Here is a 27664-nt window from a genome sequence, read left to right on the forward strand (position 1 = left end):
ACACCACCTTCTGCTGAGCAGTAGAGACGTGACAAATTGCTAAACTAAATAAAACAAGATTACAATGCACACACAATTCATGTCACTTGTGAACCATTCTTTCTGTTGTGTGAGAACATGCAGACAGAAAAAGAAATCTAATATCCGTACTGGAAATTGAAACTAATCCAGAAAGCTGCAGTGGAGCCAAAACCAGCAGAGTGCATCAGCTGAACCTTTAACAGAGCCTTAAGAGAGGGACAGAACAAGTGACAGCTTCCTAAGTTGAGGACATCTTAACTGCAGAAAAAAACATCAAAGCAGGGAAGAGCTACATGATGTAAATGGGCAGGAACTTGTTCTGCAATAAGGAAAACCAAGGGCAGCTGACAACAAGATTCCCTGGTGAGTGCACCACTTTGCCTGAAAGGAACACGTGTAAGGTTCAGCAGTCCTGAACTCACGGCAGGAGGGCACATCCCAGTGGGGGAGACACACATGGAAGACAACTTAATATTCTTCTACTGATCACTTTCACCTGTGCTGCTAATTATTCCCAAAAATCTGTTTCACATACACAGCTCATCCCAACTAGATCAAGAGAAATGGATGATAATGGTTGCTGCTGAAAAAGTTAATACTCAGTTATTTCAGCAAAATATTTTCTTAAATAGGTCTTCACCTGATGCTCTGGACAGATTTTTTTTAATTAAATGGTCAGCATTGTCTTTACATTAAGTATATGGGTTATAATAATTTTCTATTTTGAAATGTTTTCTGATTTTCCCTTTTGAGAAACAAACCTTTTAATATTTTGATATTCACTTTATTAAGTGTAGATGCAGTCTGTAATGAAAATGTTATCTATCAAAAACTACTCATACACACAGCCCCATACACCCATAAATAATAATGTGCTCTCAAGAATGCTACTTAAAGGAGTTCTTGATTGTGACACATCAGTCATTCAACAGAGGAAAAAAAAGAAATAAAAACATAAGAACTATCCTGCAGCCCCATCTAGTGCATAATTGAGAATACTTCATCACTGACAAGTATAAAGTACAATTTTAGGTCAGGGCTTCTCAAAATGTAATCCAGGAGATTATGGCATGCATCCAGAGGTGGTACAGTACTACCATAAAATATTCTTATATTTTCTATTTAAAATCTGATAAGAAAGCTGCACAGTGATTCACAAGAAACTTAGGGTCAGATAATGGTTCATTATCCATTTAAATAGTTAAACACATGCACTGTGACTCAGGCTTCTTAAAGATTGTTTTATCTTCTTTTTGATGTAATAATACCCCTCTAAAAAGACAGTTCCTTTCAAGGAGAGAGTGGAGCAAAGTTAATGATCTCAAAATGAAACAAGCAGAGTGCAGCTTTTAAGGATTTGGCTGCTAGGAAAGTAGTAAATACTCATGGACAACAGGGCTGGGCTCTTACTTAGTCTCATGACAAAGTCCAGTCTGTTCCAAAAGTCATACAGATCAAAAAATGGTTCCAAAAATCAAAAGCTATTTTATTTTCATAGCAGGCTTCAGATATCATTTTTCTGTGCAAGACAGACAGGAACAGAGCAGTGAGCAGCACACAGGCCACTGTACTTTAACACACTCCTGGTAAGCTGATGCCAAAATCTGCCTGCACAACCTTCTGTGCAGGGGAAGTTCAGAGCAAGCCAAGGATGAATGAGGGTACCCAGAGCCCTCTGATGCAGCAAGTCTGGGATGCAATATGTGCAGCACAACCTTTGCACCACTTCTCCTGTGGGCAAAAGCAACAAGCTGGCACGGCTTCAGCTCTTTCATGAGCTCTGGCTGTTTCCCATTTGGACACAAAAAAAAATGAGGAAGATGAGGCAACACTGATATGTGTGTAAGCAAAACGGAGGAATATAGGATGGACCTGTTGTTAATTCATAGTTCTGACATACCAAAAGATTCCCAATTCCATTTCCAGGTTCAGACAATGGTAAGAAAATTGAGAAGTCACACTGAACGAGAATGCCTTCAGCTTTCAGCAGTATTATGTTTCATCAAAAGAGATGGAACAGATGGAAAGGACCTGGAGGCTTATGTTGTATAGGTCAAACTTCTTCTTCATTAAGTAAAATCTTGAATTTGACAATTTTGTTCACTTTTGTTCCATCTAAAAGCCACTATCAAAGGAAAATTTAATAGGATTTATAATACACTGAAAGTAGCATGACCACGCATTAAAGAGCTGCTGTAATGACTAATTCTAGCCAGGATACTTACTTTCAACCAAAAATGTATTTTCTAATGCTCAGAAAGAAAGTAAGGAAGAGTATCTTCAGGCTGAAAGCCTAGAGCCTAAAAACCCTTAGGCAATTATAATGGGTTTCTGCTGCCTGAAGTCAGTAATATCAATCAACTCTCTTTAAGGTATACAAAAATAGGAAAGGCTTTTTTAACCTCAGTGAGAAAGTTCAGTCTACTCCAAATAAAACATAAAATGAATACACAGAAAAAAGGTACTTGTTTGAAAATAACCAATATAGACAAAGCAAGTCATTTCACCTTCATTATTATTCCGAGATTGAAACTTAGATGCAGGCACAAGGAAACTGTGAGGTTCAGTTCTGGGTAATCTCAAAAACCCTTTTTGTTTTTAGTTAGAGACAGCAGTTGGTAGACATGAAATGCATGCACCTAAGATATTTTAAGGCCCTTACAAACCTGATATCTAAAATTAAAAATGTGAGTGGGATGCATTCAGGTTACATTTTCAGGATCTCTTTTGGTCAGACATCCACTTATATTTCAATTTGCTTTTCTCTCATTTTCTTTCTTTCTTTCCTTCCTTCTTTACTATTCTCACTGCAATACTAAGAGATAGACCACATTACTGAAAATTTAATTTCCATGTACAGTACTTCCAGGAGCATCTTCTAGCTGCTTCCAGAAAGGTATTTCAAAATTTCACCAAAAAACAAAACTTAAGCTTGACCTCAGTGTAAACACAGCTCCAATGATTTCTGAAAACCTACAGAAAAACCTTTCTGTAAGCTTTCCACTTCCAATTTTCTTCATCCTTTAGAAGGGTTTTATGTCATGTATTCTACATATAAAATTCAGTAAAACCACTTCAGGATACCGTAACTATAAATGTAAAGCTTGGTTATGTACTTGAAAACTGCTTCTCCCTCCTCTGAAAAGACCAGTGGACTAAATTCCTGTAGACATTGGAATATTACAAGTCTGAAATTCAGTATATATCTGCTATATGGACTGCAGTATTTTAGAAAGATGCCTATGCTACCTCTGAACAAACTATGGGTTATATTGCACTGTGTTTTCCCTAAAAGCTTTGCTTAACTGCCATTTTAATTAATGTCATAGCTATTATTAGTGAACAGTCAAATACTAAGATATACAGACTAAGTTTCCCCAGTCCCAGGTTTCCTGATGCTTTGTAGAGAAAATGTATGGTTTGTGTTCTTCTTTGTGGAAATAATTGCTAATCTTTCTGGTCTTTCACTCATATGCTCTATTACCTTGATATTCAGTTCATGACTTTACTTAACTGACTGCTCACTACTGCTTCAATAATTCAGTTCTACTTCAGTTTATTTGTCACATTGGCCACAAAATTATTATTTCAAGAGATGGACTCACAAAGATTAGAAGTTACTTTTTTAGTTTTGTGACATTCTCATTGACGTAGAGCCAAAGCAGTCATCATATACAGATGAAGAAATTTTTCTTCATTTATTTTATAGGCTCAGCTATACAATTAAGTTGCCACTGCCAAATCCCGGCCATAAAGGGGATCCATAACAATGCTCTCCACCTGTTCTGCAGTAACTTACTCTCCAAATAATGTAAGGTAAACTATATTGCTCCAAATTATCTGTCAAATGAAGATCCAAGTGCAAACCTGCAGTATAACAGCCTAAACTTCCTTCACTGTCTTTATGCTCCTAGTACATCCTGCTCCATCCACTGACTTTCCTAAAGACACACACAGCCCCTCCACCATAAAACATGCAGAAAGGTCACCTCTAACACAGGTCAGGATAGCAGGATCTCATTTTCCACTGGAATATAGAACACAGAGGACTAAAACCAGGTATTGTCACTATCCTGATGCTTTATAGAACATGACTACAGTTCAGTTTCAACATAAGTGGATCAAGAACCTTATGAATACATACAGCCCTTTGTTCAATTTACAATTATAAGTAAAACTAACTCCAAATACACTTAGTCTCATTATCATGGTGTCTATTCTCCACTGAAGAGATCAACTTCAGAGATAATATGTAATTGAAATCAATCCACAACTCGGGATGCAGCAGCACTCACAAGCACTCATTTAGCACAACCTCGGCATTTTTTACTGGCAACTTGACACAGGAAAATGAATTCCTCCAGTCGGCCACTGAGACCTACTTTGGTGGCCATACTTAAAAATCCAGCAAAAGTTGGAATGGTAACTGTATCACCAGTCTGGAAAGTATCACAGAAAACAGCACTTAAAGCAAACACATTTCTGATACATCTCACTAGGATACAAAACAAAAACATCATACCAGTAGTCATAACTCTCATCCCAGTTGTCAAAATGAACCAGAAAACGATTGTCCACCATGTCTGTTACCGTGGCAACACAAATGAAAGTCGGGTTCTTCTTGTCTACAGCTTCCAGCTTCATCCCCACTCGAAATCCCGACGGAATCACTGTCTACATAGAGGAAGACATTTAACTGAAGATAAATACTATAAATCCAGAAATATCCCCATTGTCCACAATCAATATATTCATGCCGATTCCAAATTTCCCAATTAACTGTCCCAACAGAGTGGCAGCAGCCTAATTAGCTGACATGAGAGATGCTCAAACACAAAGACTTCTGGTTAATGAAAGAAAAAAGTCTTAAACATGCTGCTAAAATGAAATGTGTTCATTTTCGCTCTCTTAGATACTCTCTCTGAAAGACCATTCTTGTTCCACAACATTATGGTGCAAGACACAGTACAAATAACAAATCTTTAATTTAAGAATGCATCAGAAGTTTAAACAGATCAGTAGAAGAGTAATGAACTGAAACTGCAGAGGTTAGCTGCGCAGTGGAGAATGTTAGAATGTTATTCATTTTGCTGTAAACACTTTTGTTTTAAATTTCAGACTCAAGTCTACCATCACTGAAATGTGCTATGAGTCTCTACCACACAGAAGCATGCTCACAACTACACCATTAGTAACAAGGGAGTACTTACTGCATTCTGGTTTTCAAACAGTGATTTAGGAGCAGCTTGAGCCTTGCATGCCTTTAAGTAGGAGGGCCAGCTGAATTCTTCTTCCTTATATCCTAAATGAGGGTTGTAAAAGAAGGGCAAGAAATTATGGGTATGACTCACACATATCAGTAAGAGACCAATTTTATACTTTTATCTTCTTCCATTTAAACGAACATCTCCAAGAAGCACAGGCTGAAAGTCACCTCTTTGTCTCTCCCAAAGAAAACCTCATCTTACCACCACCTGTCTGCCTCACAGACACCACCTAACTTCCCTTTGTTGGTCTCACTGACACACACACAGCCAAAAAATGTTCTCCAGCTGCTTTTCAGCCTGTTGCTTTTACTTCAGAATCACAAAAAGACCTACAGATCCCAAAGTTCTTACCACTATGCCAGTCAGTCCAAGGAAAAAAAAAATATCCCTCCTCCTCCAGACTTCACCACATTACATCATCAGGCTATCACTAACACAGCATCATCACTACTAGCTTTAAAACAACCCCCCCAGGTTACATCAAAACAGTTGCTTACACTCCAATGCCTCAGGACCCCTTCTCAATTTACAGTATAAACTGTCCCCCACATGGACATTATACATTTTTTATTCTGTGAATACAATACTTAAAAAGAAATCTGTATTTCTGTTAATGTTTAGGGGAAAAAAAAATACAAAAATTCATAATATATTGAACTGCATAAAATAATCTTCAAAATATCATTTGTAGTTCTAATCTATAAAATAAATGCTAGGAGCTGGAAGCAAATAGATTTCCTCCTTCATTTTTCTGTCATGTAACAGTTGCAGAAACATCTCCTTTAGTCAGTATGTTACAACCCAGTAAAGTAAAACCAAAACCACAACAGATTTCAGTGAGTGACTGCCTTTACTGAAATGTGTCACCTCTTAACTACTTGAAGTATTACTCAAATATGCCAGGGACAACTGCTTTGTTTAACCTTCTTATATTATAACCTTCTCATATTATCCCAGGAACCACAAGTTTAAAAGCCTTCACCTCCTCTGCATAGGGCTTTCTCACTTTTCATTTTCTTATCCTCCAATTGTCTGTTGTCTTGATACACTACAGCTGTAGATCATTTGAAACCATTTTTAAAGCAATACAGTACTTAGGCTTTTCATTTTTGTTTTGTAATTCTAGAGAGTACTCAAACCTAAGTCCAAGCTCACAGCAGACAATAAAAAACTCCCACTTACTGCATGAGTGAATGGATCAGTTATTGGAACTAGGACAAAGCCCACGGAAAAAAAAAAATTTGTTTTATTAGACTGTGAAACTGTTTCTGGGCAGTGTGGGTCTTCCTGTCACCAAATGAGAAAGGGAGATCTTAAGCTCCTAACTCATCTCTCATAAGAAAACCGAAGGTCAATTTGATTTATTCACTGCAAATACAGATCAGTCAATGCAATTTTTGCATGCATACATATACATGTACATCCATTCTCTTGCTGCAGATTTTGCCTGTGTGAGATAAAAAAGTGGCCTCTTCTACACAAAATGAATAGTGTCCTGACCACCATCTTTTTTAATTTCTGTGAAATCTAGTTTGATTTTGCCTCTTAGCTCTCCTACACCTGCTGGAAGCCCAGCAGCAGCTGCCTGTTGCCTCTGCTGCTGTGGGGGTGGGAGACATCCCATCAGAAGATCTGTCCTGCCCAGCAGCACTAAGGGTTACCCACCCTTTCCACTTCAATAAACATGGATAGAAATACATTTCAGAAAATATCTAGAATAATATTCTTCCTGTCTCATGTCCCTCACTCCCCTTGCCCCCCCAAGTCAGACCAGCAGGTTCCAAACTGCTTAGGGTTCATACCATGAAGGTCATAAATTTGTATTTTAGCTGGAAATTAAAGGCTACTAACACAAACCTTTGAGTTCTTCTCTGGGGTGCTATTTTATACAAATACTGTGTCCTATGCCATAACTCTCATTGGCTTTAGCATCTGTAAAATTTGCAATAGGCACTGCAGAAATCATTATTAAAATGTCATAACACAGCAAAATACAACCAATCTGTCCAATCCAATTGAAAGAGAACCTACAACTGGCATATTATCCTTCCCCTTGGAAAAGCAGAACCCCACCAAGTTCTTCCAGGGCCAATCATTCATGGTAAACAAAAGCTTTCTAAACCAGGCGTGTAAGATGTAAAAGGTGACAAATCCTTGTCATAGATACAAAACTTTCTAACCACACTGTAATAACATCAAGAAGGCTGTAACTGGGAACTACTCATTTGCTATGTACAAGTTATTACCTCAGCAAAGGCCAACCTTCTAAGAAATTCTTATTTATGTTCAAGAAATTGCTATTTCTACATAGCCAGTGATGCAGAACCGTGTCCCAAGGCAAGCAGCACCCTGTAGCCAGAGTGGAGCTTGCAGAGAACTCAGTAGAGCAGCTCATGCCTCTCAAGGCTCACACAAAGAAATGCCATCCTCTCACACACTAGCAGGCCACCTGCCCCTACACTTCCAGGGGCTTTACTGTCAGTTTTCCATGTCTGAGCCCTTACACCTACAGTTTTATAATTCTCTGCAAGCACAGCCTCTTGAATCTGTGCACTCCTCATTTTCCAGCCCTTCTAAATCACACTGTACTGCCCTCGCTGTGTATGCCAAAATGGCACATTCATTTATTTCTCACTTTTCAGACTTCAGGACTTGCTCCACATATTCCCTCCAAATTCCAAAAGGACCACATTCATGTATTTTTCATAGTACAGCTCAGTACAGATGCCCTCCAATTGCCAAAAGAAGTAACACAATGTGAAATGGAAGTAAATTATGCAAGAAAATTATACACATTTCAATACCTGTATACCATTTACATAATCCACGTACAAATTACACTTTCAGGCTTGCAGTCTTACCTTTTTTTCCTCCCTATTGATCTGTTCATTCCTCTTTTTGTCTCTATTTCAGACTTAATCTTTGTGGGAATAGCACAGTCTTTATTAGTCTGTACCAAGATTGGTACAATAGCAGTGATCACTATGCAGCAGCAAAAATGTCCTAAGACTGAAGGATCCTCAGCTGCCTGTGGACCTTAGTTTAACCATATAATATGTTACCAGTACACTGCCATTTTCCTTGCTTAAATAAGCTGGGGTCTAGGCTTGCTGCTCAGTTTTTTGGGGTTTTTTTGTCCTAATGCCTTATGGATGACTCTTATGGCCCATTTTGTTTTCTTGGTTTCTCTGAATTTCCACTGAATAAAAGGGGCATGCTTTCAAACTTGAAATTTTAGGCAAGATACATATTTAATTTGCCATTTTCAAATACTCTTGACTACACAAACTAGAACATTTCAACAAAAAAAAAAATTACAGCATTACTCAGGTACTTTCAATCTTAGAACTGTGTAAGACACAGACATTTAAACTAGCAATACCTTTAGGTGGATGAAGCTTGTGACCTGTTTTCTCACACCATCCAACAGGATGAATGTCTGAAGAATCAGCATTCACCCAGAAATCGTAACAATCTGGGTATCCATCAAAATGTAGTCTTATTCTGTAGCCACACACCTAAAAGCAAGAATTGACAACATACAACACTAAGACCTCTGCCCTACACATAACCACTTCCATTCAATATTATGTATAATAACTGTATGTTTTCAGTCAGCTTTTTACTTCTGCCCAATCCAGCACTGGATGAATAAATTCATTTGATAAAAAGGAGAGAATTAAAAGGCCAAGCTATTCTCAGTCTGAGTGCCTCCTCTTCTGGCCAAAAGAATTTAACTAAAAGCTGGCTACTGCCAGTAGCACTCAAAAACTAGACAATGGTTCAACCCAGCATCAAAGCAGAGCATAAGCCCTACAGAAAAGGGTGAATACATCTGATACAACTGAGGACAAAGTACAGATAATGAGGCTCTCAAGCTATCCTGATTAACTGATATGCAAGGGAGCAGTGAACAATAAGTATGTTCAAAAGGCTCTCCAGAGAGATCCTGAACACTGTTTAAGTAAAGATGAGAAGTCAGTGGAGGTATTCCCCAGAACTTCATTATTCCATGAAGTAATAAGTCAACCACTGAGAGGAGGAGAAAAACAGGACACAATACTGTCTCTGAATGGAAGTTCTCCACATCTCCCTGAGTGCCAAATGCCATAAATTTACTGCAGCCATCAGTGAAAATCTCAACATCAACCCTATTTTATATTTAATTTGTACTCTGACATAACTTCCAGTTTCCCCATTTTAATTCACAAATGAAATCCAAAAACCCATTAAAACTATCCAAAAATTAAAGTAAGGTGTGTTTAAAAGATATTCAAAATATGCCTGAGAGGCAGGTTCTCTATTGAAAGCAAAGAAGCTGTTTATCAGAAAAACTATTTCATGAAGCACAGCAAAAAGAAAAACTGGGTTTATATTTAATGTTAACTTGCACAGGTTGCCAATACAGGCAGTTTCTGTGGCCATCAGCATGAAACAATTGTAGCACAAAGCAACATGAGAAACTTTTAGGTATTTGTATCAGTAAATGGAGCAACTGCAAATACTATCAAACTTCCATAAAACTGTGTATCAGTTGTCATGTTTGTTTTCTATTTATTTTTTCTTTTAAATACAAACTACAGGATTACAGATAAAACCACATATTATCCACCTAGTCTAATACTGTTGTCTGTAGCTGTATATGTTAAATATATGTATTGCTGCATTGACACTGGATATATTCTTTACATGCCTATCAGGCAGAAATAATACAGCATTATTAATTTAAAAACCATCTTCCTAAATATAGTTTCTGTTTGCCTGTTAGGTAAGAGTGAGGGTTTTCAGCTGCTGCTGTTTCATTTCAGTCTCTACTATAACCCAGCACTGTGGCTGCTTGCTTACCTCAGCCACTGTGAGAACACAGTAGATGGACTGGTGCTCAGGATCCACACCCTCCAGCTTCATCCCTACCTTGAATCCGTTCTTGTTGTATGGGAAAGACTGATACTGCAATGGAAAAGAACAGTTTCAATAATTCTGGGAGTATACCAGAGAAAGACACAGTATCTTTATAAGGAATATAACAATCATTATTTTTGATTCATGTTTCTGAAGGATCTAATAAATCACTTTAAGGTTCGTGTTTTCAGAAATGTGGAGAGGAAAAGAGAAATTGATGATTGTTTGAAAAACACAATGACTTGAAACTTGAGAGTATGTAAGAAAATTAGGAAGACTTAGCAAAAGAGTCAAGGGAAAGATGACACCATTTGTCTTCAACTTTTTTCACTAACTGACAGTAAAAGATCTTAGCAATTTGATTATTTAATTTTCAGCCTGTACAGTGAAGCATTCCTATAACAATCACAGCAATGGCTCTGTTTTGCCTTTTCAGTTCCACATCTCAGACCATGAAAGATGAACTGAAAGGCAGAAATATTAAACACTGTTTGTAGTAGAGATGGCCTATTTGCTGTCCTTTATATGCTGAGTACACACTATGTAGTCTTCCAGGAGAATTTCTACATCACTTGACTACTTTTACATCACATTACAATAAACCCAGAAGAATATCTGTCAAAAAACAGAAAGTGAAAATGAGGCCAAGCAGGATTGATCTTTTCAACCAGCAGGCATCATCAACCCTCTGTTAAAGAGAACAGAAGGTGGCAGATATTCAGGTTAAATTTGAGGAAAGATCAGAAAAAATGAGTAACCAAAACTGCAGATAGCTTTCCACAGGTTAGAAAATTCACAGTCAGTTTCATGTTACAGAAAAAAACCACAGGAAAAACATCTGAAATGTTCTCTTTTCCTTCTCTTTCTGTCTAGGAGACACATGCTCCCAAGTCAGCTGCAGCACTCTGCAGCCAAAGGGAAGAGAAGGGTACCAAGGGAAATACTCAGAGAGGTATCACCTACTTGGAAGGAAGGGAAACCTTGTGAGACACAGCTTAGAAATCACTTTAAGGTCTAAGGAAATGGCAAGGACACTCCATCATCCTGACCATTCCTAACTAAGGGTACGAAACAACACAGTGAAAAGAACTGTTTCTGAAATGGTAAAATGAAAAGAAAAAAGGAGTAATTCTCAAAATCCAAACAGAAATCAAGGATTCATGATTGATTGTGATGTTTGGTTTGGGCTTTTTTTTAATCTATCTGTTTATGTGTCTTGCTTGCTCATCTGTAAAATGGAGAAAAATTACTTGGCCAATTCTGAGTGTTATTAAGAAATCTCTTTCTGCTACAGGCTTTAAATACTGCACACTAAATCAAGCATCACCCAGGGGCTAAAACTTTGAAAGAAAATACTAAATTAAGATGCACTGGATGAGAAAGGTACAATGTGGAGGAAACATTGCTTAACTCCAGACTTTAGCACCATGTGCAGTGCCCTGCAAAGCCTTGTACTGCATTTCATGGACCCTCAGACAGGCAGAGCAATGCTTTGTAAATCTATCTTCCCACCAGGGCACTCTTCAGATTGCTTGCTTGCTAATTTTTGAACCAGTACATAGCACTATGCTCACAACTGAAGATAATCAGGGGACTGTTGTTCTTGCACCTACAAATCTATGGATTCTGTAAACCTAAGTCCCAGTTCTTCACTTTTCTCACTCAATAGCAACTAAACCACCAATTAAAGACCAGCATCACATGGCATGTGTAAGCTGAAAACTAATTCCCTCAGAGAAGATTTAATAGCTGAAGTATGAAGCATACAGAAAGAAATGGATGCAAGGAACAGAAAAGTAAGAACAGAATTATCAAAAAAAAGTAACATATAGCAGGAGTACAGCAGCTGGGACATGTTCACATGTTTCACCAGGTTTTACAAGGGAAGATAACAGCACAGAAGTCTTGTGGATTTGGACACAGGGCTCTCTTCCAAGCAAGAGAGGTGGCACTAATGAAAGCACTGAAATGACAAAGCATAGCAGGCAAAGGACAAGCAGGACATGATGATGTGACATCCAATCAGATGACAGGCAAAAGGAGAACAAGACAAAGTAGTATCTGATGTAGTAACAAAATATAATGTCAGCAGAAGCTGAGGAAAAGACAGGTAATATAATCAAAGCAACAAGACAAAAGATGACCTTTGTACCACCTTTCTAAACATATTTAAGGAAAATTATATGGCATGAAAAAGTGTGGGGATGTATCACATTTTTTAGCTTTGGAGACTAGAAAGAATGGCTAGAACAGCAGATTTTGGAAGAGCACCTGCTTTCTGCAGTCTGCTTTGACAGCATTCATCTACAACAACAGAATTCTCTGAAAAAACAGAGAGAGATAATTGCTTTCATAATTGCTGACAGATACAGCATTATTTACATCATGCAGGTTTTTCCAAGAAAAGAATAAAATCTTTAAATTATTTTTGTTTATTGATTTCCTAGGAATTTCGTGATCTTAGGTGGTTGACTGACTTAAATTTCAAAGGTCATACCTCCTTAAAAAGCTTAGTAGGCACTGCAATGGCCCTTTCTTCCTCCAGATAGGATGCCCAACACCATGCTTGCCTTCCTTTAGAGGGTACAGCTATAAAGAAGCATAAAACAAGGAAATAATTCTGTAACTGTTAATATTTCAAGGAAAAAATATCCACAACACAACTTCATAATATTCTTGAATTTACATTTTATGAAATGCACTCATGATGTTGTTCAGAACTTATTTCAGAAAAAGAAGTTCTGTAGGCTGAAAGGCACCAGGAACATGAAGGTTCCTGGTTTGTCCAGAAACATTTCCAGCAGTTCAAACCTTGATTAGTAACAAGAAAAAGCTCCTTCAGGTGACAAATACAACTTACAAAGTCTTGCTCCAATGCAAGACTTTTTAAGACTTTTTCCTTATTGCTCCTAAGAAGCATTAAGATATACAATTTGCAAATGTGTATAAAGATGAGCTCAAATCCCACAATAGCTTAGTATTTTAGGGTTTTTTTTTTCCCCCATGTCCTTCTTTAACTGGAAAGCACTTTCAAGTGGATACTGCTCATAATAAGTTTTTTTAATCAGGGTTGAAAGACCCTATTCTTCAACAGTATTCAGGCTGTTTCTCACCTACTCCATCACTTTGTAGTTTGATGGTTTTGGGTAGAAAGGCAGTGATTTAACAGTATTTTCTGTAAGTCTTCAGAACTGTCACCAGTGCTTTTTTCCCTCAGGAAGTCATTAGCATATGACAGAAACCTCCAGTTTCAGGTTTGTTCACACAGTATGAACACTTGCACAGTAACTGCAATATTGCTTACAGTCCATCTTAACAATGGCTACAGTCACACAGTTTTCAGGCCTCAAAAATAAGGCACTACCTGCACTAGCAATAGCCAGGAATTTCAAGAACAGCTGGGCTGGAGGCTGGCCATGCAAGTATCTACTTTCATACACCTCTACTCTGCTCTACTGATCTCCACCTAAAATGCCTCCTCTGCACAGGCAGCTTAGCATTTCAGACCATAAGCTCGCACTGTCAGAAGGATTCATCACAGTCCACACTGGGATTCTGGCTTGATCCAGACTGTGGGCTACTAACAGGAAAAAAAAATCCTTTAAGTAACAGTATGGCTTAGCATTTTTATGATTAAAACATAAACCATAACAATAGTAATGCCAAACTCTCCTGAAGAAAGCTTACAATAATGTAACCAAAAGATAATAAATTTCAGAGTGATAGTAATTGCTCAACACTATTAGACCACATTAATTTTATTTGGGATTTACCCAGTTTTCATCTATTCCATTAAAGAAATTAATTGTGCTTGGTTCTGAATACAAATTGTTCTTTGATACCAGTTTATACTTTTATACTGATGTTTTCCCAAATAAAAATTAAAAAAAAAAAAACCTAACAGAAGTTTGTAAATCATTCTGTCATTGATTTCCGCAAAGCATCAGCTTTGTGCTTGTGTCTCACATGCTTCTTATCTCTTCAGCCTTAGAAGCAACTGTGGAAACACTTCAGGAGTGATTCCATCTTGGGAGGGGGATCTTTCTTAACATTTATTGTTGCATCTTCAACCAGTAGTTCATCTGCCTGGTGTACACCAGAGCTAACTGGAGTGCTGTGTTGATTAGTGGCCTGGCAACCTCTGTTAATGTCTCCCCATCTACCATAAGAAGCCCTCTGGAGGGCAAGATGTAGGACTGTGGTTGGTGTACCACTGAGGTATAATAGCAGCTGATTCTCCCATTCTTCCTAAAACTATCTATCATACAAATAGCTTGAAAGAACAGCGCTCATTTAAAATATGTTTTATTATGTTGCTTGATGCAGTATATGTCCCCTTGGATTGATTATAGCAATTATTCCTAAACAGTTCCATAAATGTGTCTATTTCCAGCACATAATGAAGATGCAAAATTGATCCCCAAGGAAAGAAAAGTAAACTTTCACTTCTGCTTGATACATGTCTTTCAGCATCTGGGAACTCAATGGAGCTGATTCCTTCTAATACTGGCACTATTTAGAGGGACGAAAAAGAAAAAACCTAAAATGCACACTAGTTGCATTTATACTCACCAGATCCTTCCCTATGCTGCCTTAAAATTTAATTGTTGTAAATAACACTGTCACTGTCTTTTTAGAGTAATGAAAAAAATTCAATAGGGAATATAAATTTTGTGAAACAATGCTGGCAATTCACAATAAGATATGGCTATTACCTGAAGAATTGATGGTTGAGATTTTTGTTTCATAATATAACTTACTTTGTTTCAAAACTGTTATCTCCCCTTTTCTTTTTCTCCTGGCTCTCTGCGAGACTCTCAAGATCCTTCCTTCAGGTTTGTCCTCCTAAATTAGAAAAAAAAACACAAAAAAACAACAGTAAGCTCATTAGCTTAGAAGTCCAGTATGATACAAGTTGAGATACTGAAGTTTAAACTGTGACTTCATTTAAATGGCTATTGACCCAGCTCTCTACCTCAAACAAATGTGCAGAGTCTAATAGAAGCAAAGTGAGCCATCAGTGACAAATCCCAGCAAACACAGAGAAAACGGGAGGCAGAAGGACTCTCACCACTTGGCACTCAGCCAGCCAGCCTTGCCTGACCCAGAGACAGATCATGAAGCCTTCAGCAGGCCTTGCTGAGACACTGATAAATAACAGTATCTTTGGCAGTTCATGCTTCCAAAATAATTTAAAAGAAAACCTCTCACAGTTGTACTCTGTTGTTTTTTTTTCCAAATGTACAATTGCTTTATTAAATACAAAGTGGCACTGTGATCCTCTCATTTTTTCTCACTGTTTTTGTAGTAACAGTTTTGTGAGCCTCTGAGCAGATGAGCAGGGTAAGTACTCATCTGGGAGGGCAGATACATGGAGACAAAGAAGGTATCCCCTGACTTTTGCCTAGGATACTGCTATGCAGAGAGCTGCAAATTCCCTCCTGACAACTCTAGTGTCTCCATCCTTTTGACAATTCTGTAGCTGCAGAACTCTACCCTTCTCCCTGAAAACTGCTACCCCCAGTAGTGTGACAGCTGTTGGGAAGAAAACACATACTACAAGAAAACAAGCATTATGGGAAGGTGGGATAAGCTTTTTCTAAAATGAAGAATAAATCCAAAAGGAAAAAAAAAAAAAAAACCCGAAAAGGTGCCCCAAAGCAAATTACACTGCAACACAAAAGCAAAACAAATTTTGGGATATGACTTTTAAAGGCAAATTACACTAAGAAAATCCAAAGTATTCCCTTCTTAACTGTAGTATAGCTTTCTTTGTAAATAAATTACTGGTCTATAGTTACTTATTCATGTGCAGAATGACAAAGTAACAGGGTTGTTGGGAAATATGTACTCCTGTTTTTTCTTGCTGAAGACATGACCAGTCAACGTTAACATCATTTTTCCTTTAAATTCTTTTTGTTCTGTTCTTAAAAAAAGCAGGGAAAAGAGACCAAAACCAGCTTTTATAAATTCATTGTCAATAATTACAATTTACTGCTGAGGCATAATTAAATTGGCAAACAGAACAACTACTTATTGTGGCTCTGACAGAGTGATGAAGTCTCTCCTCTTTGTGGGCTGATGGAGCTACTGACATTGCAATACAAGGCAAAACTCCCACCCAAATACTTGCAGGAATGGGTTTATGATGCATACTAACAATTTCATCTGGATTCTCCTTCTTCTCCCCATTATCCCGGGACTCTTCTCTGAGAGGTACTTTTGCTTTTCTTTTCCGAATGCCTTTAGAATCATCTTCCCCATTGCATTCCATGCTGGGATTTTCCTCCTTTGGTTCTCTATCACAGAAATAGCACAATGACACAAAGCCAGTATTGTTTCACTTCTCATATTCATAAAACAAGTAAAAAAGCAAGTAAATGTGTGGGTCCCATAGTATTACACCGAATATATTCTTAGAAATACTACTGAAAATTAAGTCTGTCAAAAGAATTAATCTGAGAGACACACAATAGCAACTGTAAAAGGAAAGCTGTCAGCTTCTGCTGAACAAGTTTTACATGTTTTAAACAGTGTCTTTTTTAATGTACCATCAAGTCTCCCAGAGAAGCAAACTGTGAAATGTTTAGGACTGCAGGGCAGTTTAGAGAGAGGAAGGCAAAGGTAATTGTTAAGTCTGACAAATCCATTTGGAGAAAGCTGGTATGTGACTGTACAGATTGCTAAACAAGAAATCAGAACAGAAAACTTTGATGCAATTAGCTAAAATGACAGAAAATGTACAAAATTATAAAAGTTTAAAACTGCCATAATCTAGCAATATGCAATACAGAATGGACACACTAACACAAACATGCTTTCATGATGAGACAAAATGCACTAACTGAAAAAAAGGATCTGAGAAACTGCAGTATGCTCATGTTTTCACTCACTGTCAACTATGAAACAGCTCTTGCACTTAATTATAATTAACTTACCACCCCAACCATCTCATTACTGATTATCTTAATTCCAATGACTGAAACAGGGTGGGAGTCTGACACTGATTCATGCATCCCATAGACTGTTTTACTGCTTGCATCTGACAGCAGAACACAGCACACTGAGTAAAAAAGACTGCCTTCAATGTCAGTGTTAGACAAAACCAAATGTTGTTAAGGCATTTACAGAAAAAACAGTGAAAGAACATTATAAACCAATGGTGATACTGAAACTTGTCTGCTTATTACCTCCCTCTGCCCCACCATGAACATTTTAACCCACCACTTCACTCTCATGCTGCATTTATGCCAAATTCTTTGTTTCCATGCTTTGTTATAATACCTACTTGTTTTTTACTTGCTGGGCACATTTCTGGCTGCAAAATTTCCCTTCAGGAACAAATTCTTCTATGGTACCATAGCGGTAACAGTTTTCACAGAAAACAAGTCCATCCACTTTTGCAGTTTCCTTCAACCTTGTGGGGATCCCTGTCTTTTCTGAAAAGGCTGCACAAAGACAAAAGTTAACTTCACTTAGTCAGAGGTGATACATTCCTAAATATCCTGAGCAGGCCTTGCCAAGCAAACAGAAGAACATCAGTCACACGACTCTTGTCAGAATGAAGAACTAGGAATTAGGGTTTGTATGAGGTCCAGATTGCTGACAAGCAAGTCAGGTTTTCACACTGCAGCAGGAGAGAGGAACTCACTATTCCATGGTTCTGTCACGGCGTGATGTGGCTGCTTGTGGAAGGACTGAATTTTGTGATAGGCACTGACTGCTCACAGAGTCATCACCGTTTAGAATCAATGACCTCATCCCTTGCTATATGCCTATACCAAAATTTTGGAGAAAAGGGTTGGGGTGAGTTATCTTTTTATTAGGTGAAATTATTTCTGGAAGCAAACAACTGACTGCAGTCTGCAGTCTCTAGCAGCAGCTACTGCTCAACCTGCCTGGGGTCCACCAGAAGTGAAATATCACTCAACTTGTAACAAAGCAACCTTCAAATTCTAGGTTACTCACTGATCCTAAGCTGCAATTTCCCCACAACAGGCACAGAGCCTAGGAGAAGCTATATGTAGGAGAGTGCACTTACTTTCCCTCACAAGCATGTATGAAGCACTGTCAAGTACTCCAGCCTCTAGAGCAAGTTATTGTCTTTGTACCTCCCCAAAAGGCAAACTTCAAGTCACAGACTATTGACGTTGCTTAAGCACTTTACTGTCTTTGAAAGCAGAGTCAAATGAACTCTTGCATGCAGGCTATTTCCCCCAGAAGAATATATAATGTATGTTATATTTACACACCAGCATCATAAGTGGTTCAAAACAACTATTTATTCTCACAGCAGAAAATTTTAGCAGTGTTTTTACTTTTAGGGAGCACTAAATTAATCAAGGAGGATGTAAGGCAGTAGCAGGATGCTTACTTGATAGGTCTATATGTCCATGAACAGAGTTTAATTCAGTAGAAACACAAGCTTTTGTTTAGGTTTGTCAGACTGGAGGGGATGCAGCTGTGAGCTTTGCTGCAACTGATCTCTCAGTCTAAGCAGAGAACCTGTTGTGCTACTACACTCTTACAATGATGCTACTCTCATCACAGATTTGAAACAGGAATTAACTATCACTGCCTTGCTGGAGAACACATGAACAGTGGTCTGCAGCTTCAGGGGGGCCCAAACCACTTTCCTACCAGTGTTAATGTCCCACATGACAATTATGAACTAACTGTGAGGGAGCAGCACAGGAAAGCTCTCACTGACTTCTTGTGCTTATAGGGAAGATTATGAAACAAAAATTGTGATGTCTGCTTTTCAGAGGACTTACAGAATACACATTTTAAAAGAAAGCTGATAAAATGTAATAGCAACAAGGAAAAAATCTAGGTACTTGTAAATAATCCCAAAACCAGTTGTGATATTCTCTTTCACGCTACTCCATCATTACTGGAGTCAGTGTAAAACGACTGCAGTAATTTATGACCATGTAAACCAACTTTCCTTGAACAAAACAGGTGTTTCTTACTTCAGAATTTTAAATCCAGGAAACACTTTATCTGGTAGATAGATACTACAACTCTTAAGAATTTCACCATTCAAGATAAACATTAGCTGTTACTGCAGACTGTTTTTAATACTGCAAGAAAAGCATGGTTGGCAGGAGCACACTGTGGGGGTACACACTGCACATCTAACACTGACATCGGTGGTGGCAGCTGTGCTGGCCATACCAAGGCAGTTTGCAGTGCACAAATCAACTCTAGGCTGTTGGCAAAGTCTGTGGGCAGTCTGGGAGAACCAGCTCAACAAAAAGTTCAATAACTTAAAATTTTAAATTCTCAATCATTAAAAGAAATGTACTATTTTGCATATTAAGTAGAGGGAAAATACCAAATCTAAATTTAGAGAAAATTACTGTAAGGAAAAAGTGTGGCTGTAATTGAACTTCAGATATTTAACAGTGGAATTATTTCCTTTCAACTTGAAATTAATTTACATCCCAAGAAACAGGTCACTTCATCAGAGATACTTCGTCCATTAAGCAAGTAAATTGTTTGGGTTTTTTTTTTTTAACTTTGGATGCAAGCTTTAAGGAAAGTTGATGTATTAAAGAAACTATAGTCTACCACAGAAAATGTTTACTGCTTCTTAACTGACCTTCTTGAGCAGTTGGAACCATCCAGGTTGTGGTAGCAGTTGCCTTTTTAACACTTTCCATCTCAGTTTCATCTGTAATTACTTCCAGGGCCCCAAATTCATTGACTCTAAACTGTAAGACAAAACAAATGGCATAGAGCATAGTAAAAATTTACTGGAAGTCTATTGAAGTATCTTCTATTCAAAATAGTTTTTACATGGTGTCCTCATCACATTGCCTATTTTCTATGTGTTTCTGCTTATCCCCACAGAATTCAAAACAAGCCGTTCTTGTTTTGATCAAGCCAAATGTGAATTCATTTCGATATCTATAAATATTAATTTGCAATAGATACTGATACAGATGCCTCCAATATCTAACTTACACACACATATTGAAAAAAAAACCAGTAACAGAAATCCATGGGAACATCCCCATACCATATGTTTTTCACTGCCAGCAAAACAACACACTCCAGGCACCGAGTATTCTTTCTGAGGACAAGGGAGCTGAATGAACATCACACACCAAATGCTTCACAGAGTACAGAAATTTCAGCATCCCCTGAAAACACAGTACTTCTCCACTAAAAAGCACACATAAACAAACATCTCAAGGCAGTTTATGAGGTGTTTAATTACACGCTGAATGTGATATTACTGTCAGCCAGACACAAGGCTCAACAATGCCCCACATGCTGTGCTTACACTGGCGCACTGCGAGTTATAGCTGTCCTGCTGCCAGAAGAAAAGTTTCTTCCCAATGCTGTAGTGATTACAGCACTACCACACGAAAATAATTCTGCTTCCCAGCCACTCATGGTTTGCAGGCCCAGCTGGTGACCCGGGTTTAGCTCAGGGCAGTGTTTTGTCCCTGATGCCTGCTCTGAACAGTGAAGGGGTGCCTTTGCCACAGAGAACAGGTCTTTATCAGTCTGATGCTCTTACCAACAGCTTTCTACATGGAAAATTACATCTGAGAGAGTCCTTCAAAGCTCTCTGGCATCCACCAGAGAGGATATTCCTTCAAGGCCATAGCATGAAGCCTATTTCTTTTTCTCTGGTCAGGCTACTTTACCCCGGGCAAATGAGAACGGGAACAATTGCTGGGCACTACACTGACCCTTTCTGTGCCTGCAGAGGCTGCTGAACACATCACACCCCTCACTTTGGACCCTGCCATGGTACAGTACTGAAAATAAGCCATTCTGGCTGCAAGCAAAGGTGACCCCCATATACACACACACATAAAGTGTGCTTTCACTAATACAGTCCTTCCAGCCCCAAGGAATGTGAGCAGCTAAGAAATTAGCGGGGCAGGGGGCGGGTAGGAAAGGAAGAAGAGGCTCTCACACAATCATAAGATGTCTGGAGCTAAGATTTTTGCTTGTGATCAGCTGTGCTCACAACAGATATGAAAGCATGGACAAACTGCTGATAAATCCATCTGGACTGAAACACCATGAGTTCAACTTTGAAAGGCAACCAAATGCACTAAACACCACGTGCTGATGCTTCAGTTTGTGGAGAGACATTCATGCAGTTCCAACCACAGAAAAGCAGGAGAGTTACTATTCAGAAGAGTCTTACAGCTGACTTGCTCCTATTTTGGTTAAGCTCATTTTTGCTATTTGTGCTTTGCTGCCTCTGCAACAGGTGGATGTCAGAGGGAAAACCTTCCTTGCTTTCAAGAGCTCCAACACTGCAAGAGCTGTCTCACAGCAGGCAAGCTGTGAACATGAGCCAAGACACCTGCAGGTTGCTGCAGCCTACCAGCAGGCTGGGCACAGGGAGGTTACTGAGCAGCTCTTCAAAACACTCTCCCACACCTTCATACAGTGTCAGCTGGAAGATCCAGGCACCAAAGGTATTTCTGAGCAGTGAGCAGTCCTGGGATACCTAAATACCTGGGATGTTTCTGCATGGTCCAATCAATGGCCAGCCCTGACACCACACACATGTTCCTCCTCCACATGGAATGCAAGGACATCCCCCCAGGCAGTGCAGTGACCTGCCAGCCCTTCCGGCTCCAGAGGGCTCACTGCTGACTGATAGGCACCAAACAATGGAAGATAGATGACTGCAGGGAAGGCAGCTCCCAGCCACTCTTTCCCTGGAGGCTGTTAACAGCAGCAAGAGCTGAACCATTAAAGAAAAGCTCCTCAAGGAGCTCCTCAAAGCCAGGCAACCATGCTAAGATGGTCTCAGTGATGGAGAGTGACAACTTGCCACTGCCTTAGCAGGCGGGAGTGTCACCGACATGTTCTATGAAAAATCCTTTCCTAAGGATTTTTCCTCCTGAGTTGCTGAGAGGCCTCAGGAACAAAGTGTAAACAATTCTTATCTGCTGCTGTGGAATGCAACAGAAGGATCTGGGATTGGTCTCATCTGCTTGTTTCTAATTCATGGCCAATCACAGTCCAGCTGTCCAGACCGTCTCGGTCAGAGACAAACCTTTGTTATTCATTCCTTTTCTATTCTTAGCTAAGCCTTCTGAGGAAATCCTTTCTTCTATTCTTTTAATATAGTTTTTAATATAGTTTTTAATATAATACATATCATAAAATAATAAATCAAGCCTTGTGAAACATAGAGTCAACTTTCTCTTCTCTTCCCTCATCCTGGGACCCCTGCAAACATTGTCACACGGGAGGGCACAAAAGCCCAAATGGGCACTGCCTCACTGATCACTGTAACTCCTGGTTTTGCCTGCAGCCTTGCCTTTACCAGTGTCAGAGGCCTTCAGCTCCTGTTTGGAGGCAAACTTGAACTCATGACTGCTCTCACTCCCCATTTCCCCAGCGACAGCATCAGCACTAATGTAGACACCAAGCTCTTTGTGGCTAACCAGAACAACACCTCAGACCTGGGAAGTAATTCTCTGGTTTTAGCTGGGGAGGAAAAGACATGAACAGCTTGTGACAAAGGTTAACTGCTTAAAAACAGGATAAATAGCTGTACAAAGCAGCATGCTGCACAAAGTTATCACAGGATAAGAGCTGCCAGAGCAACATGCCAACTAGTGCATACTGCTGGAAGCATGACAAAAAAGGATCTAGATTAATGGTGGTTTATGAGCCTATGAAAAAAATTCAACACATTTTAAGTCTCTTCTACTTAGAGTGTAGGCAACAGAAAACCTAAGAGTAAAGGTTTCATCACAATATTTCCTCCAAGCCAAAATACACTAAGGGCAGTCCTCCCAGGCACTTCCCTAGGTATCTTGACATTTTGAAACGTCACAGCAGGTGACAGTGCCATGCAGCCATCTTCTGAGGATTGATCCACAGCTTTCTAAGAAGTAAAAATTTGTTTTCAAGTCACAAAACTCCTGAAGTAAACACAGAAATTTGCACTGGATAAAGGGATTTCCCTTCAATCTGCCTTCATTGCATCAAACAGTGAAACTCCCCTTGACGGAAACAAAGTCCATAAGCAAGCACTTAACAAATAAACTGATTTTTGTCACTTCAATGTTTTAAAGAGAATAAATTATAAGGCATATTGTGTATAAATTCAATACACTTGACTTTTGTCAAATGCCTAATGGCAAATTTTAAGTAATCTCTTAAGGTTATTCTCTGTCCCACACTATGAAGCCAATGGTCTTAAAAGATCAGACAGCAACAAAGAACAGAAATAAACCTCAACAGCTTTTCTGAACAAATTCACACGAAGTTAAACAGAAATAAATATAGCATCTGGATAGCAAATTTAACTTCCAAAGCAATGCAAGGCAAGCAATGAGGGCAAAAATACTCAAGCAATTGCAATTTTTCTAATGCAAACATACTGTAACTGAGTGGGCAGGAAGAGTCCAGCTGCTAACAGGTTAGTATACAACACAGAACTTACTCAGCTGCCTTGTCTGCAGTTTCCACAAGGATCAAGAAGAGTAGCTTCCATTTAAACATTATTAGAGATTCCTTCCACTCAGAGCTGAGATACATTTTCACGTTCTTGGGAAGTGATGCCTTGATATACTAAAACTTCAGCTTTTATGACTGTTAATTTCATCCCCAGGAAAATTTTAATATTCATTCAATAGCTAATGAACATACTGGGGGAATCCAAGGCTTAAATAAATAATAATCAAACATTATCAATACTTTCTGAACCATTTCTATCCATCTACATGCTGAGATTTTCTACTGGGACCAAAATAAATAAATATTTTTTTAAAATATAAAATTATATTAAAATTTACAGGACTGAAACAAGTATCATCAGCTACTGGTATGAAGCCTTTGTCTACTACAAGCACGTAGTATCACACAAAGTATTTCTTAAATGTTTCAGAAAAAGACAGGTTTTCTGTTACCAGTGAACTGAAAGTCCTGAATTTCTTTCTTGAAAAAGTTCCTTTTATATTTTAATTTCCAAGTATTCATTGTCTGTTTGTACCCATTTTTTCTTAAGCCACATTACCCTATGGATTACATAGCTGTAAATTTCCATTTCTAAGGGAAGTTCTTTGCCTTATCCTGCTGGCTGGAAGACACTGTAGTTTTATATAGGGCTAACTGAATGCTAAAAGGGCTTTCAGCTCCCTTTTCCACATTTCATGAAACTACTCTTGAGCATTTGTCTCTCTTTGGGATAAAGAAGAATTGCAAACAATGCAAAATGTCTATCGTATTGCAGATTAATTCTTAAAAACTCAAACCTGTTGGGAACAAATGCATACAATTTAGTTTCAAATTAAGCCCCCACTGTTATATGTGTCCAGTTCAGAGCAACACAGATCAAACTATCAATGTTTGCTGTTACTTGTGCCCGTTTAAGAATGTAAAAGATCTCATCAGTTCCCACAGGTATCAAAACAGAATAAAAGTCGCTATTGTTTTATATATGGTAAAATTATTATTTAGGAGGACAGACCAAAAAAAAAAAAAAAGGAAGAACAAATGAAGTGCAAAGGAAAAAAAAAAAAAAAAGAACAAACCCCCCACATATGTTAATGCACCGCTTTAAAATAAATTAGAAAAATCAGCCAACACCACCATCTACTGGGCAAGACAAGGACAAAGAGTTCATTGCAATAAAGACAATTGCTGCTGCATTCTGACAGGAACTTCAGCCACAAAACATATCTTGACACCACAACAGTGATTGTGGACACTCTCAGAAGAAATCTGCAAAGTTTTTAATAACCAAAACGTAAGAAAATTGAGTAAATGTTCAATACTCTTAATGCCTGTGAAGTAGCTAAGCTTAAAGCAGCAGAATTCCACAGCAGTTTGTCAAGAGGACTGACACCTGGGACTTCAGTGATACAAGAACTACACTCTGATCTCTAGCTAGCAAAAAGTTATCATCATTCTTGATGTTAATCCCTATTTAGTCACAGTGGTTTCAGTGTGACTCCTCAAATAAATCAGAGCTTTCCTGGCATTTCACAGTCTTTTAAAAGTGAAGGAATTGCCTGTAACCATTGAATTGTCCAACCACATCCTGCTACACACCAAACTATTTATAACATATTACTGAAGTTGAATAAGTTATTAAATGCCAGAGCTTGTCCATTTAACCAGACCCCTCTTCCCTGTGTGTGTGATACACTCTACATGCACAATCACAAACTACTTTTTCCACAGAACCCCTGCCCCAGGCGAGGGCTGAATAGCATTCAGAAAAATGAGGCAGCTGTTGGTATTTTTATACTCTTTCTTCAAGCAGTAAAGCCAGTCTTATTTACTCTACATGGTTTGAAAGCAGAATGACTGTTTATTTTCTTTTTAAAAAAAACCCTATGTACAACAAAGAACACATATCTAAAAAAGCTTTAGGCACTCTAGCAATTACTGTTACAATGCAGTGCAAAGTAACTCCTGAAACAAAATCTCTGTTCTCAGCCACTTACAAAAGGATAAAACCTCCCTTGGTAGCTCTTCATCCTTCTGAGTACTGTGCTCCCAGCTTATTTTAAAGCACTCAGTAACCACGTGACCCCTTACACTTGCCTCGTCACAAAATTTTCATTCTTTTAGGGATAGAGAATATTGGGGAAATGTGCTGTTCCTGCACCTGCCAATTCTGCTTCTTCAGTCATGAGAAAGGATCCTGCCTGCACCCTGCTACTCTGCAAGTACAGCAAAAGACCAACTAAAGCAGGATCACAGGGTATCTAGGCTCCCTAAATCACAATCAGCAGAAATTAAATTCCTCGCCACCACCAAGGGGCAAGGCCAGACCCACTCTCACTGGAAAGATGCTGTCAGCAAGAGAGGCAGGCACTTCCACCAGTCTTGGACTGATTTTAAGATGCTTCAGTAACACTGCAATAGGCTAATCCTGAAGTAACAAAGAAGAGGGAAGAATTTGCATCTAAAAAGAAAGGTTTTTTTCCTATCTGGGCAGGCACAAGCAGGAAGGAATTGCTATCAAATCATATCCTTTCAAAAATAAAAATAATAGGAGCATTCTCTCATCACTGCCGAACAGAAAGCTAAGGTACCATCAGAAAGCATAACCCTTTAGCAAGAGAGACTGACATTTTCCCAGTATATACCAATACCTCAGTCCTGTCTGCAGTAATGTTTATCTGCTTTATTCTTAGACACTCCTCAGGCTCCTCCAAACCCCCTTCCATCCCACTTCAAGTGCTCAAGAATTATCTCAGTACCAGAGGGCTTCCCACTGATTTCTCTACACTGCAAACTCAGTCTGCCTTATTATCTCCACTTGAGTAGGAAATTGCAGCTAAACAGACTTTCTTAAGGTGACACATAAATCAGCAACAGAGCCAGAAGTCAAGGCCTGCCAAGATGACGCTTATTGATCCAGAAGTTGACCTACAAGGCAACCCTGGCTCCGTATTATTTTGGCCAGAATATTTCTAGATACAAACCACTAATATCTCACGGGAAGCCCAAGCTGGCAAACAAATAAAAAATGGCTACCTGCCAAAAATTTGGTTCCAGTGAGTTGTTCAGCATTGCGCAGAAAGGCTGCGGTAGAAACGAGTGCGGTGCTAAGCGTTCCTGTGTGGGATTTACCTGCAACAGATACAAAACTATTCCTCCTCCTTCCTGGAACCCCCTGCCCAGCTGTTCGCAAATTTAACAGCATCTACAGCAAACAGCACAAATGATTTTGTGGTAAAATACCATGTGATCACTTAAGGGAAGACTACCATGAATACACGTGAGGGAACCCAAATAGAGATCCAAAGGCAAACCTAAATGCAGCATTTCTTGCCTTTGCAGTTTTAACAATTTTAATAGTGAAATTTCCTTTTTTGGTCTTTCTTTTCTTTACATAACGTTCACTCGTTTTATGACACTGCAAAGTTTTAACCAGAAATCTACGGCAATGAAGCAGAGCAAGAGCTAATTAATTACATTAGCTTGCAACAGAATAAAGTTAATTTAATGTGGATAGGACCAGGCCATGAGGTAGAACTGCTGGGGCTCACATGTGGTAAGAGGAAGTCCCCATCTACTTTGCTTCCTGCTTCCTACACTTCTCCTTAGCACCTTCCCTGAAGGGAATCCATCCTCTCTCTGGAGCAGCACCTTCCCAGTGCTGGCAGTGATTTAACCAGTCAGCAGTGATGTTTCCCATGGACACCACTCTGATGGACCCTCCCTGCCTCTCCAGATTCCAAGTGCAGCCCATGCCACCATGAGAGAGCAGGAACAGCGCTGCACTGTAAAAGCACTGCACAGAGCTACTGCCCAAGACGCGACCCATGTTTCCATAACAGTGGGAGAAAATCAGTTGTTCTAAAATCATTAATTATCCCAGGCAGGCTGGAACACAACTTCAGAACAGGCAGGTGGAAGGATGTACTTTACTGCCTTGAGTTGCTGCAGCACCCCTGCATTCAGAAACACAGCAATCCAAAACTCTCTTCCCTTCTTTACAGCACTGCTGGAAATACCAGACA

The 27664-nt window shown here is 38.9% G+C and overlaps 1 protein-coding gene across 10 annotated transcripts in view; it reads right to left on the bottom strand.

Annotated features, from left to right (window-relative positions):
- L3MBTL3 (L3MBTL histone methyl-lysine binding protein 3) overlaps positions 1-27664 on the bottom strand; it is a 78829-nt gene that overhangs the window by 36178 nt on the left and 14987 nt on the right. For all 10 annotated transcript variants that reach the window (XM_009092290.4, XM_050972551.1, XM_050972552.1 and 7 more), the window contains 9 exons: positions 19795-19906; positions 17479-17638; positions 16351-16489; positions 14951-15035; positions 12688-12779; positions 10134-10238; positions 8671-8806; positions 5232-5323; positions 4544-4695 (listed from right to left, as the gene is read on the bottom strand). In XM_009092290.4, coding sequence (XP_009090538.3) covers positions 4544-4695; positions 5232-5323; positions 8671-8806; positions 10134-10238; positions 12688-12779; positions 14951-15035; positions 16351-16489; positions 17479-17638; positions 19795-19906 — 1073 coding nt within the window. The remainder of the gene's footprint in view (positions 1-4543; positions 4696-5231; positions 5324-8670; positions 8807-10133; positions 10239-12687; positions 12780-14950; positions 15036-16350; positions 16490-17478; positions 17639-19794; positions 19907-27664) is intronic.

Source organism: Serinus canaria, chromosome 3 (assembly GCF_022539315.1).
Source record: "Serinus canaria isolate serCan28SL12 chromosome 3, serCan2020, whole genome shotgun sequence".
NCBI lineage: Eukaryota > Metazoa > Chordata > Aves > Passeriformes > Fringillidae > Serinus > Serinus canaria.